The sequence below is a fragment of the Zingiber officinale genome, chromosome 1B (assembly GCF_018446385.1).
Source record: "Zingiber officinale cultivar Zhangliang chromosome 1B, Zo_v1.1, whole genome shotgun sequence".
Classification (NCBI taxonomy): Eukaryota; Viridiplantae; Streptophyta; class Magnoliopsida; order Zingiberales; family Zingiberaceae; genus Zingiber; species Zingiber officinale.
In genome coordinates, this window is record NC_055986.1 from 161,121,866 (window position 1) to 161,136,566 (window position 14,701).

The following is a 14,701-nucleotide window of genomic DNA, read 5'->3' on the forward strand; positions in this document are numbered from 1 at the left end:
GTTAGAATTCATGAATTACCTCTTAGATATATAGAATCAGTGTCACTAAATGAATTTTATGTTGTTTTTTCATTGTTAATCAAACCTTTTTTGATCTTCCATGATTAATGTGTATTTGTCATCTTGATCACCTACCATCATGAGCCCAATGGCATAAGAGGATCCATATCCCACTTAGTGAGATAAAGGTTGTTGTTTGTTGTTGTATGTTTTTAAACAATTCCATCTAGCTGGAATACACACTATTGAGTTCAAACAATTAGTAAGTAACAGATACCAACAAATTACAATCTTTCCATATATCATCATCAATATAATCCCAAGGAGACATAGAATGTCGCCTTACAAAAATAACACAGTAGTTCCATAAACATGTAAGCATTGTGATTAGTTAATTACTAAACTGAAAAAATAAGAACTAGATGGGTGCTAAAATGACCAAACCTTCTGTAGAACATTTAGATATCCAACAAGGGCTTGTGCATCACCTTCCTGGATATCAGGAAGCAGATTTCCAGAGGTTTGTAGAGCTTGTTTGAACATACCATCATATATAGACAAGCAATCGAACAAAGTACTCCATCCAATTGACCGGAAGATTTTACCATGCAGGAGCTCATATACTTTTGAAGCGCCTTCCTCTGTGGAAGCCTGGGTAAAAACACAACATAAATACTATTTACACAATATGATCATGACATAAAGAAGCCATTTCTAGCATACCAAAGTACCGAGGAGCTTCAAAAATGCTACAAGAGTGTGTATATTAGTATGATCCTCCCCAGCAAAGTGTATAAATGCCCACAGCTCTTCATTTCCATATAAAAGCTCCGGTTCTTTCTGAGAAGATGAATTCATAAGGAACTGCAATAGCATATCAAAGAAACTAAAAGAAATAAATTGAAACAAAATCTCAAAGTCTTCATTAGCAGATCAAACAAGGCAAAATCATCAAGCTAAAAAAAAACATAAATAGAACAAACAGGCATCTAAAGTTAGTAACTGAGTGCATACTTAAATCTACTATGCAGAAACAAAGCACACACACAATAGATTGAAGTACAAAACAATATAGGTTACCACAATTGCAGTTGTATTTTCTTTACCAGGAAATTGTGATGGCTTATAGGTTGCAAATCCAGATCCTGCCAACTTATTTTGTATCGTTTATGAAGAAAACAGAAGGAAAAAACCAAATAGGAAACAATAGAGGAAAAGTGGAAATAGAGGTACGTGCAGAAAAAAGGGCTTAATAGAAGAAACTCATCAAATCCACCTACATATTCACCTTCCAAAAAGAAAATAAAGCTATCAACATCTTTACAGTTCCTTGATGACCATGGCTATAGGAGAATAAGAATCTTAATTAGTTCTTTGCTACAATGAATTCTGCAAGTTTGTGGTAAAGTTTGACCCAGGCATGGGAACAGAAATTCATTCAAAAACATGCATCTGTCAAGGTGACAATAGGAAAAAAAAGAGAGAGAGAAATTAATCTGTTATATTTAGAATCTTAGAAATTTTGGAACGCACAATCAAATCTAGTAAGAAGATAGACTAACATTACACAAGCAAAAGAACAAAAAAATACCTGATAAATTTCACTGATGAATTCTAAAAGTGATACAAATGACTCATAACCAATATCCGAAACTTGCTTACTGCTAAGAGTTCTATCTCCAGACAAGAGATATGGGCTAATGGCACTCATAGCTTTATCCTTCATATCTTTCACCTACACCAGAATAAACGATATGGTTAATATCAAATTTGTGATCTAAAGTGGATATTGTGAATTAAAAAAAAAAACAGTATGAATGAAAAGAAAAACTTAATTATTCCACCTTTTTAAGATCATCACAACACCATAACCAGCTAAATCAATGTTCATTCAAATTGACTCTGATGTCAGTGCAGAAAATTAAAAGATAAAAAAAAAACTGCTGGCACAAACATCAATTGGAGATTCACAAAGCAAGAATAGCAAAGAAAAATTGTCTAATATCTTACTATAGACAACACAAAGTTAAAGCTCAAGTGTGAAAGGACTGGCATTCTCAAGGCTGATTGAGCAAATTAAATTTAACTCTTTTAATTTTAATAAGAGCTATTGAAGGAGAGTCTTGGCACAACGGTAAAATTGTTGCCATGTGACCAAGAGGTCACGGGATCGAGTTGCAGAAATAGCCTCTTGCAATACAAGATACGGCTGGCGAGAGCTTCATGCACCTGGTTGCCTTTAATTTTAATAAGCTATTGATCTTCAACATTTTGCACCAAATTCAATCAAAAAGCTTCTACAGGGTTATCAACGTCATTCATGATGTATGTGAAATTATGAACCACTTCAATTTATTTTCCTTCCGCAATTTGACTTTTTTATATTTCCTGATGCTAAAAAAGAACAATACTATTTGATATTACGATGAATAAATCGATGTACTATATATTTAGCAAGTTCAGGATCAAGAATTAGAAGCAAATACCATGTTGAGCTGCTTAGACATTTCACAAGTGTTTACTGCTAAATGGCATAAAACCCTAACAAAAGCAAACTCTCCATAACCACACCATGGACTATTTCAAAGGGGGTGATTTATTACAGTTATAAGAGCCCACTAGACAATGCAATGAGTGAATAACTTTAAGACTTATGAAAGCATACAAGACATGTAGAGAAATTTCTTGTGGTCAAACTAGCTATAGTTGTCTCCTGACTCTCACACCAGCTGGAATTAGAAGAAAAAAAACATTATCCAATGATGTTTTAAAAGATAAAAAAAGAGAAGTCTGTAATCAATCATGGAGAGCGACCTTCCAAAAATAACCTATATTAAATCCTTTAAATATTGAATAAATCCTCCATTTTGTTCAATAATTATGTGAAATTGTTCGCTTAAAAAACAATAATAGCATGTTTCAGAATTTGGAATAATTTTCACATCTGAAGCTGTCCATTAATCCTACAACTCCCTTTGCTCATGAGGTAGAACTCTTAAAAAACATATTTTCCTTCATTTGCTAGCAACCGAAAGTCCCAATCAAAGATGCAGCTACAATTTCATTAAACTACGTTTCTCCCCATAATGTTCTTTGTCCATACTATGCCACCTAAGCATATTGAAACTATAGGTTAATTGACTGTTCTAGCAAAAGTTTTAGATGTTTCAAGCTAAAAGTTGACTTTTTTTAACAAATTTATCACATGTACAATTTTGTGTGTACAATTTGTACCGAATCTAGCACCCAAGGTCTAAAATCTAGTGCCTACATTAACATTCTCATCTCTGCAACTCTTATCTTCTACTCCTGTGCTCAAGTCATAAGCCCAACATTTAGCTCCATGTAGCATAGCAGGTCTAATCGTCATTTTGTAGAAATTCTCTTTAAGTTTTGAAGGTATTTTACGATCACATAGAAGACTCAACACTCTCCTCTATCTCAACCATTATACTTATATTCTATATAAGACATTTCTGAATACCTCCATCCTTTTGAAAAAAGGTCTTAAATACTTAAAACTCTCGGTTCAAGATAACTCATCGTCTCCTATCTTAACAATTGTCTCATTACGTTTAATATTGTCAAACTTAAATTTCATATATTTTATGTTTACTCTACTAAATCTAAAACCTTTTACTTCCGAGGTTTCTTGCCAAGATTCGAGTTTAGCATTCACTTGTTCATGTATCTCATCTAACAAAATAATGTCATCTGCAAACAACATGCATCATAGTACCGTGTCTTGGATGTGTCTAGTGAGTTCGTCTATAATTAATGTAAAAAAATAGACACTTAGAGTTGATCATAATATAACCCTATCTTTATAGGAAACATTTTGGTTAGTCTTCACTCTTGTTGTTACATCTTCATACATATCATTAATCAGTTCAATATATGCTACGCTAATACCTCTCTTTTCTAAAATTCTCTATATAATTTCTTTTGAAACTCTATTATAAGCTTTTTCTAGGTCTACCAATACAATGTGTAGATCTTATTTTTGTTCCTCATACTTTTTAATTAGTTATCTGAGAAAATATATATCTTCTATTGTTGGCCTTCCAAGCATGAATCCCTATACTTTAATAACAAATTAAATTATTCTATATATAAATTTGGTTCAATTTGAACTAGATCAAAAAAAAATCCAAATTAAATCTAATTTGAACCTACCTAAACCCTGTCATGTCTACTTGGTGACTTTAGTTAATCCTAAATTTCCTTTTACTTAATAAGTATCCAACTTTTCATGAGATAATATAAAAAACTGAACTCAACATTTAATATCTCAATTATTTTTCAATAGTAAGCATCAATAGGAATCAAATTTAAATAAAAATATTTTTTAATTAATATAATTTATATTTAAAAATTTCAAAACCGATCTCAACACGGCACAATACGATATAAAAATTGTATGATTCCAGTCATAAACTAAAACCTCAGCACATCTCAAAATTTTAAGCCTTGCTCCTTTACATAATTGAAGTTCAAAAATATTGCAAACAATAAAAAAATTTATTCTTTTTCAATGAAGAAAGATAACCAAAGGAACAAATCTGCAATTAAGTCTTCCATATATTCCCAAGTCCCTTACCCACCTTGTGAAGAGAAAATTGTTTAAATTTTATTATAAATTCTTTTATTCACTATTGCCTAGTGAACATAGAGAAAGTTGCATCCTATATTGAATACAATGCTAAACATAAATTGATTGTTTTGTTGACTTGCTTTTTTATTATGCCTCGTGCAGATTAACATACAATGTGCAAAAAATTAAACAATAACCTGTACAGTCTAAAAGCTAATAGATAATACAGGTAAAAGCAAATAAAAGTACTACTGACCTTGTCCCTAGAAAGAGGATATGAAAGAAAGCACATCATCAACTTATGCAGATAACCATTGTACATGTAGATTATATGCTCATCCTGGTTCTGTGATAACAAATTGAAAGATCAGCATATTTCTGAAAAGCATCAATAGAAATAAGAAAAGGCAAATACGTATATTCTGAATTGATTCCAATAGACTTTGTAAAGTATTCATACATAACAAGAAACAAAACCAAAGGTCTTGAACAAGATAATAAGAACAATTAAAATCAAGAACAAAATAAGCATGCAACATTTTAAGAAAACCACTACAATAATAGAGCCAAAAAGAAAAACTTCCAAGATTAGTGAAACTTAGATCCATTAAAGAGGGGTAATATATAATTATGTTGCTTGCAAACCTTATTGTGCTGAGTTCAGGAAAACAGAGTGATCAGAACATAAACCTGGTATGCAGCTGTTTGGAGAACTCCAGAAAGAAAAAATCGGAAAACATTGTGGGAACAAACATGCTCCAAGCAGGAGTGAAAATCAGCCAAATGAATAGGTAATGCACCCGAAGTGGCTCTTGAGTTACTTCTTTCTTGAACTATCATCACATGTATCATCCATCCAAATCTAACACAGTCTATGAAACCCTCAACATTTGGATCATTAATAGGAGCCATTATCTACAATAGTAAGAGTGATAAAACCAGTTAGTATACATGTTGTAGATAAATGAGAAAAGAGCAAGAAGCAAAACCATGAGTATATTAGCTAACCAGATCATGAAATTCATGTCCAAATGATGAGTCATTGAACAACTTGGAGGGTTTCTCAGGAGTTGTGTTGAGTGCATCTGTGATAAGGCTAATAATAAGAGTAAAAAGAAGACTGAATATAATCTGCAAAAAAAAAACATCATGTTACTTAAATGGTATCCTGGATTAAAGAGACCCACATGTGGTGATGAAGAAAAAAGAGATATCTGAGTATTAATTCAGCAAAAAAATCAAAGTTTTACTCAAAACCTGAAGATGTGTAGTGCTACTATTAGCTTCAGCACAGCAATCCTTCAAAATTGAAAACACATCTTTTACATCCTTTGGTGCTGCAATCAATGAAAAAAAACAAGAACAATACATAGGTCATCACACCGAATGACAAAATTCACACAATGGGTTTAAAGGTAAAGTTAGGACATTATCCCTTGAGAATCTACAAGACAAGGCATCAATACCAATTATTGGATAGGGTAAGTAGATTTATCCATATTTAACTCGATATTTATGTGAAAGATTATTGAAGATCTTCTAGACAAGTTTCGAAATTTTTGTTCCATCCACTGACCAGCATGTGAAACCTACGAAAGACCACAAAACAAAGAGGGGGTTTCCATTGTTCTACAAATAACTTCCACAAGCAACTTTCACATTCTGGCTAGAGATTCACCTGCTGCCCCAGGTTTCAGTGGCATTATGATTCAATTTGTGAGTTCAGAGAAACAAAGGAAGATTTCACATGTCCTTCAGCATCTTTGAATCAAGAGGAAGAAGGTGCATCTTTGACTAGGAATCTAAGGACTTAAAGCTTGAAGAGTAAGGAGCTGAAGGGATAACATGTGACAACACATGCTATCCACCTGACGTAGTAATTACAATGTTGGCCAAAGAAATAGATAGAATAAACTTATTGTTTGTCTATGCATCAAAATTAAACAACAACAACTAGGGTCGTAAATGAGCAAAGTCAAACCAAACTTTGGGTTGTTCAATTTTGTTTGATAAGTTAATGAAGTCAAGCCAATATCAAGTCTAAAATAAATCAAGCCGTTGAAATGGTTGTTGAAGCTTGGCTTGCTTTCTTTTTTTATAAGTTTGAGCTTGATTCGTTTTGATGCAAGCTCTCAATTTGAATTTGTTTGATTGTTTAAAACTTTTACATTTCTTAAATTTGGTTGGTTGGTGAACTTGCTTGATATTATAAGTTTGTTAGTTCGTTTTGAGAGTTTTTTTTTTGTTTATTTGCAAATTTGATAAGAGCTTTGTTGATGGACATGAATCACAAACTTTATTCATGGAGATCGTTCATGAACATTGTTCACTAATAATTCACAAGTTCTATTCATGAACATTAATGAGGCTAAACATATGTGTGCTCAAGCCTGTTCATTTACTTTAAGGAGTTGTTCAAGCTTATTCATTTAATTAACATTGTGTATTTTGAACAAATAATCTCTTACCAAGTTGAACACAGACCTTGCTCGTGAACATTATGTTCATTTATAGCTTTAACAACAATAACTAATCTTTTATCCCATTAAATATAGTCGGCTATTATAGATATTGTTACACTATTGGTATCGATCATATACTATATCACCTATATTTAAATGAATTTTATAATATTTTATCATTGCTAACCAAGCTTTCTTAGTCTCTCTTCTTGAATTAATGTGTATTAATCATGGTCTCAAATAGCTTAACTGAGCATTTATTGATCGTCAAAATCCATATCTATATATCTTAAATGCATCTTTTAAAGTTTTGTATCAATATGTGCAACCCCAACGTTTTCTCTAATATTCTTACTTTTTATCTCGTCCATCCTCGTATGTCCGCACATCAACCTTAATATTTTCATCAATGTGACTCTCATTTTCTGCTCATGTACTCACTTCATAGCCCAACATTCAGCTCTATATAACATAACAAGTCACAAAGAACATCAAACACCCTCTTCCAATTCAATCATCCTCCTTATATCATATATAAAACATCTCTTTCAAATCCACCATTCTTTTGCAAAATTGATCCTAGATACTTAAAACATTAGTTGCAGTAACCCCTCATCTCTTATCTTAACAATAGTTTTGTTACATTTACTATTACTAAATTTAAATTTCTCCTTTGTTATTATACAAAATACTATAGTAATTACCTTTAGCTTCCACTAATTAAGCATTTTCAATACCAGGTTAAATAACTTTATTAAGCATTCAATACCCTACTAGCCTAACCACTTTTATATTATCATATGATCCAATTGCTTTTTCATTTTCCATTTTATTTAGCATTTATTTTACTTTTGAAATTTGAATTTTATGATAAAAAATTTTAAATTTTTCTTAAGCTAAGTTGGACATTTAACTCTTCCTTAAAAAGTAATAAAAAAATACATATGTTGTCGCTCCTTTATTTACTCATCTTTTACTTGTACACTATTGGATTTATCTTTAATCCATCTTCTTTGGGTAAGATCCCTTGTTTTCGCTTTCACACCTTAGCTATTCTGTAGATATCCCTTATCCATTCTTTTGTATCAAGCTATTGGTACAAATATTCAAAAACTTCATTTTTAGCTTCACTTACTACTTTTTGCCCCCCCCCCTTTAGCTACGCCATACTTTTTAAAGTTCTATTCATTCTTACAAGTGTACGGTAATTTATAGATTGTTCTTTTTTCCTTCAATTTCTCTTGTACTTTCTTAGTCCACCACCAACATTTTTTATTCAGTGGTGTCTATCCTTTTGACTAATCAAGTATTATGCTATTAGCCACTGTTTTTAAATTTGACAGCATCTTATCTATGTTGTAATCATGTTTTATTTCTCCTAATAATTATGTTTATACCCTCTCCCTAAAAATACTTTGCTTCTCATCCTTTAAATTCCATCACTATATCCTAAGAATCATACGCATTTTTATTCTACTAAAATTATGCTTAAGGCGTATATCTAACAACACTAACTTATGTTGGGTTGTTACAAATATGAGTGTAGTATTAAATATGCAAGAGTTCGCGTTGCAAGGTCCGACTGTAACGTATCAGTAAGAACCACTACATCTCAATGAGAACTTGGGTGTAGTGTTAAATAGATAAGAGTTCTTACACCATAAGTTAGATAAGAACAAATATGATAGGAAAACTAATAATCTAAGATTTAGAATATGAAACATAAGAACTCTCACTCGTAAATTAATAGAGGTAGTAAATACAATGATTAGGAGAAAAATTAGTATTTTATGTATATAAAAGACAAAAGGGATAAGCGAGAAGGCAAAACTGATAGAAAACTTGGGTTTTAAGTTATTGTACACAAGAAAAAGTAAAGCAAGAAATGGAGTGGGTATTATTATAAATAGTTCGTTAAATGATGAATTTGCACTAATAGTTAGAAAAAGGATAGAATTATAGCCCTTAAAATAATAGTGACGAAAGAAACTATGAACATAATTAACGTATATGCACCGTAAGTAGGATTAGATGAAGTTACCAAATCAAGGTTTTAGGATGACTTAGATAAAATATTACAAAACATTCTGCCAAATGAAATGATTTTAATAGGAGGTGATCTAAATGAGCATGTCAGAGTGAAAAATAAAGAATATAAGAGGGTACATGGGGTTATGGGTTTGTAACGAGAAATGAAGAAGGGAAAACTATATTACATTTTACAATAGCATGTGACCTTATATTAGCTAATAAAATTTATAAGAAAAGAAAAGAACACTTAGTCGCATTCAAAAATAAGAATAATAAATCGCAAATTGGCTTTCTTATGATTAGAAAAAATAATAGAAAGATCGATAAAAATTGCAAGGTTATCAACTACCCAACATAGGTTAGTAGTGTTTGATGTACGCCTCAAGCATAATATCAATAGAAAGAAAATATATACGACTCCTAAAATTAAGTGGTGGAAGTTAAAGAATGGGAAACAAAATATATTTAAGGAGAAGGTAAAAGTATAAGTATTAGATAAAATATATGGTGAGTCTAATACGTCATAGGATAAAATGATATCAAGATTAAAAATAGTAGTTAAGAGTGTACTCGGTGAGTCAAAGGGACATGCACCACTAAATAAGGAATCTTGGTGGTGGAATGAGAAATTATAAGAGAAAGTGAAAGAAAAACGAACAGCATATAAGTAATTATATATTGTCTTGGTCATTTATATTGTTTGTGATGGAGCGTTGCTCCCACATATGATGATATTGTTTCTCGTGGAGCATTGCTCCTACGTATGATGATATTGCTTATGGTGAAGTGTTACTCCCATATATGATGTATTGTTTGTAGTGGAGCATTGATCCCGCATATGAGGGTTTTCTTGTAGAACGTTGCTCCCACATATGATGATCTATTATCGTTACTTGCAATAGTACATGCTCATGATATGATAGTTGATTATGCATGACATTACTATATATGTTATTTATCGTCCATGTTATGTTATCATTTGTGGCTCATGTAGTACGAGTAGACATGTGACAGTGATTACTGATCATTATACGTTATGTGTTAGACTGGTTCAGATATGTACATTCATTAAGGTTGTGTACAAAATTCCTACCTATGAGCCTATACACTTTAATCTCCTTACACATTTGTCCATGCACTACCCATGGAGTCATCTGGACTCACTACCCTATTGTATCCTTTTCTTTTCTAGTAGCAGGTAGATTTTTATATAGAGTCACTTGGAGGATCATGTTTGTCAGTTCCACGTCCCTTTCAAGACTTCGTCTTCCTTATTATTTACTACTGCTTTACTTGCATTTTGGCTTTCAGACTCAGTTGTGTAATAATTGTATGGTTGTGGATTTTAGTCTTGTGATGTTTCTTACAACTTTGTCACATGTGTTGTTTTAAGCCATCCCGGCACGCAGTCTATTCAATTTATCTTTATGTGGCTTGTGTTTGTACCAATCATGTGGATTGTAGTTATTATACTTATACAGCCTTGTGACAATATATTCAGGTTTCATATGTTGTCATAAGAGAGAGATGTTGTCTGTTTGTTAGGTAGGCATACCTCAAGGACGTGACACATAAAGCTTCAAAGCTGGTGTTTCATGAGAGGATAAACTATATAGTCAAGCTTCTAACAATCAATTAGCACATTTGTCAATCAAACCATTAAAACGATCTAGAGTTGAATATATTCTTAATAAGCTAGGTTTGTATAATATATTCAAACTAGCTTAGCTGGAGGGAAATGCTATGAGCTCCTGTATAAATATGTGATGTATAAGAAGTCTATATGTAATATTCCTTATTCATCTACAATACAAATATAGAAGTAGAGTGTGGATTCCATGAGAAATAATCACGCCTAATTCCTAACAAATACGTAACCCATTATAGGAGTACTCTACAAAAGACATGTTCGACTATCATATCTTAGCAAGGTTCTGTTAAATTTTAACCTACCAAAATCCCTTACAAGATAAAATAGGCTAATGACTATCACAATTTGTCACCACCAAACAATCACCTAGTTCAAGATGATTAACCAACCATTTAAGTAAAATACAAATTATGAGATCTTATCAGATCATTAAAAAAAAACTTGATCTAATCCTTACTCATTTGTAGAATAAGTATTGATAGCACAAGGCAATGGCTCAAACTCAGCCTTTCTCCAGCAACAACTGCTCGTCGTTCAATGATAGCACCTCTAAAGTCAAGCACATATTTTTCAGCACTAGGGCCCCCCAGACCAGCAGATTCTTCACGATTTAGTTCCTGTTGCTAAAATAAAGTTAGCATAAGGATAAACATCAAATAAAGATAGCAAATGCTGTTGCACACTTTAAACCTTGATGAGGAAAATAAGGCGTTGTCCAAGGCCAGAACTAAATATATCTTCCAGATGCTTGTGAATGTCAGATATAAGATCAGCATCAAGCCATTCATCAACTATGACGGTCTGCAATTGATAAGGAAAGTCAGGGGCTCTAAATCCATAAGAAAGGAAGCAGGTTGTGTGCTAGAATATTATAAAATCTTGGACCAAAGAAATATTATGTTTGTACCCGTAAGAGGACATGCAAAGAGGCTATAAGATCCCTTCTCTCCATATACCAGAGGCCTGCTGTAAGACGAAGTATCTCCAATGGTTCTCGTCCAAATAAAACCCACTAACAAGCACAATTAGTAAACCAGATTAGATATGCTCAAAAACTAGCTTACAATTATCTAAGTCTTCCAACAAATTGTATAAACTAATTTACCTTTGAATTTGCAGCAACAAGCAAACGAACACACTCGATTTCATTAAGATTCAGATCATCACTCAATTTCAACGCCTAGATGCATGAAAAATGTAGCGAAATGGATTAACAGACAAGCGGATAAATAAATTGTTAAGAGATGCTTCCACAAAAAAATTAGTTGAATAATATACAGAAATGCAACAGAAGCATTTCAACTTGCCTGATACACCCACTATATATCATGTACTGGGAAAACTAGTAATTCAGGTCAATATAGGCACTCAATACATGATGTAGTGATGCCAACTGATTATCAGAATGAATCAAATTCAAGTGGCAAATCTGTGTTATATTTCATAGATACTTCTAGTGAAAATTCTAAAATGGATGTTGACCATACTAAACTATTATATGGCTTATGTGTTTGAAACTTATTTATTCAATAGTTGCAACTTATCAATTAACATGACCTAAAAACATCAATTTACACCGATACAGTTCATGATTCCACTTATAGGCTCATCTATGAAATTGCATAGGTTGTAGTTTGGAATATCCATGAACGTTAAGAGACATTGATATGTTGCTTCAGAAGGGCGAATAGAGAATCTAGCAGAATGGCAATTGGAACTTTTCAAATGCGAAAACTGATGAAGAAATCATGTTGATCAAGCTGTTTGAAACAAAGTGTTATTACCCTAATTATTCATACTTGTTATATAGCATAACTAGTAAATTAGCAACTAATTCCCAAAATAGTTATTGTCCCCGGGAACACCATAAAAGCCTTTACTAAAGAAGCTTTAATGAAACATCATGTATACTGCAAGGAGTAACCTTGAAGACTACAAAATGGTTGTCAAAAGGAATTGATGCGATCAGAAAAAACATGAGAATGTAAACAAGGGCCAAGAGCCCAAAATATTAGGGGTTGGCTACATGGATTTAACCTGACATTTGACAAAAGACATTGGTTCTACATAACTAAAAGTCAACCATAAAACAAGAAAACTGACAAAGTAGAAAGGTTTTGAGATATTATCCACTCTGATCTGTTGATTTCCAACCACCTCATAAGTAAAGAAGTCCACTAATACTCTATGCAACAATGATAATGGGGAATTAAGCATAAATGCATGAATTTCTGGAACAGAACATAGGCCAAAGTATCTGCTTATCTCTGATGTAAATACCAGCATCATTATCAAAATAATGATAAAAACATGCAACTATACAGACAGGATAATTTTTTATTTACACGATTAACGAGTTCACAAAACCCTCAATTTTATTGCTTTACACAATGCAAAAGTTCTTAAAATTATCCCTTAGTTAGACAGGCACAATTGTATTTATTGAGAATCTCACTATGCAACATTGGCTTAATAGAAGTTGTGTAACCTGGATTAGCTAAGAACTTGATCATCACAATCATGCAATGAATAATCACTGCAAACAATACTGATTTATATATTATATGCAGATTGTTAGATGCAAAGTCCAAATATAGCAATAAAAAAACTCCCTCTGGTTCTTGTAATCAGTAATTGCAAATAAAGCACACAATGCATTCATACAATCAAACACGCTGGAAGATCAATGACTTACAATCTGCACGTCAGTGTCGTCGAGTAAGATTGGAGATGATCCCGGAATTCTCACTTCTTTGGATTCGACCTCAGCCCGGTCTGACGCCTTGGGACCCTACTTACCAAAACCCCAATCGACGAAGGCAAAAAATTACAAACGGAGAAGGTGAGCAAAAAAAAAAGGACAATAGTAGTGAGAGAGACAATACGGGGTAGGAGAGGAAGGACTTGAAGAGTGGGACGGAGCAGCGGACGGCGTGCAAGAGTTCGATTCGCTGGGATGGGGTGGGAGGAGATGGACCAAGAAGAGCCGCCTCAAACGTCGAACGGAGGTCGTGCGGTGAGACCATCTTTTCCTCTTCGACCAAGATCTCCGAGGAGGGGATTCAACTTGTCGGAGACCCTGCCTAGAAGAAGGGAGACGGGGAAGAGGAGAAAATAAAAAGAAGGCTCCGAGGGTTTTGGTGAAGCAGTGGGTTTGAAACCCTAGTAAGCCGGAACCAAAGGGCGGGCTTTTTGTTTTGTCGGAGAACCACGATCGAGTGAAGCGTTCGGCTTCGGCCAGCCCAAATTGAAACCGATGCATTGTAAGTTAACGGCTAGAAGCCTGGTTCGAACCAAATCATAATTCGGAAATTGCGGCAGTAAGCCAGTAACGTGGCTCGGACCGGTTTATCTCACACAATTTGGGTTCAACTTGAATTTGACGGTTTATTTCAATTTGGGGGGATCAATATGTTAATTTAAACCACACTTGAACTTTAAGATATAATATAAACATGATCTTATACATTTACATATAAAATTTGGCAAAAAATTATAGGTGGACCTTGGGCGTTATATATAGAGAAGTAAATCAGAAACTGAACAGACCATCACATGGAAGGATATTTCTCCTGAATTAGTCAAGAATCGACTCTTATTTGATTTGACAATTTTACCATATACTAATCAACCCAGTCAAACCCTAAGGCAACATCTACATACAAAAGAAGCTTGGAGTAGTGGGAAATTATCAAGGGCGGATCTTCTGGACCAGGAATTCCTGGTCCCCCCCTGAACCACACAACTGGTATAAAACTGAGCCCCTCACGTGCAAACCATGTGCACACGCCAGCGCCCAAAAGCCCTAAAAACCCTAGCCCTCGCGAACTCTCCTCCCTCCAGCGTCGAAGCATCGCCTCCCTCCCTCCAGCGTCGGCCTCCAGCGCCCTTAGCGACCTCCCTCGTCGCCTTCGGCCTCCAGCACCTCCCCTCCCGCGACCTCGAGCGGCCTCCAGCATCGCG

General features: G+C 33.7%; 1 protein-coding gene across 1 annotated transcript in view; it reads right to left on the reverse strand.

The window, feature by feature from the left end:
• The window catches only part of LOC122043936 (nuclear pore complex protein NUP205-like), a 56,280-nt gene extending 42,332 nt beyond the window's left edge, over positions 1-13,948 (reverse strand). The window contains exons 1-13 of the mRNA XM_042604497.1: positions 13,624-13,948; positions 13,434-13,529; positions 11,844-11,918; positions 11,646-11,750; positions 11,429-11,539; positions 11,196-11,355; positions 5,852-5,931; positions 5,603-5,725; positions 5,285-5,509; positions 4,851-4,940; positions 1,592-1,735; positions 724-840; positions 445-651 (exon numbers count right to left, since the gene is read on the reverse strand). Of these exons, the coding sequence (XP_042460431.1) occupies positions 445-651; positions 724-840; positions 1,592-1,735; positions 4,851-4,940; positions 5,285-5,509; positions 5,603-5,725; positions 5,852-5,931; positions 11,196-11,355; positions 11,429-11,539; positions 11,646-11,750; positions 11,844-11,918; positions 13,434-13,529; positions 13,624-13,764 (1,674 nt within the window). The 5' untranslated portion in view covers positions 13,765-13,948. The remainder of the gene's footprint in view (positions 1-444; positions 652-723; positions 841-1,591; positions 1,736-4,850; positions 4,941-5,284; positions 5,510-5,602; positions 5,726-5,851; positions 5,932-11,195; positions 11,356-11,428; positions 11,540-11,645; positions 11,751-11,843; positions 11,919-13,433; positions 13,530-13,623) is intronic.
• Positions 13,949-14,701: the final 753 nt, after the last annotated feature.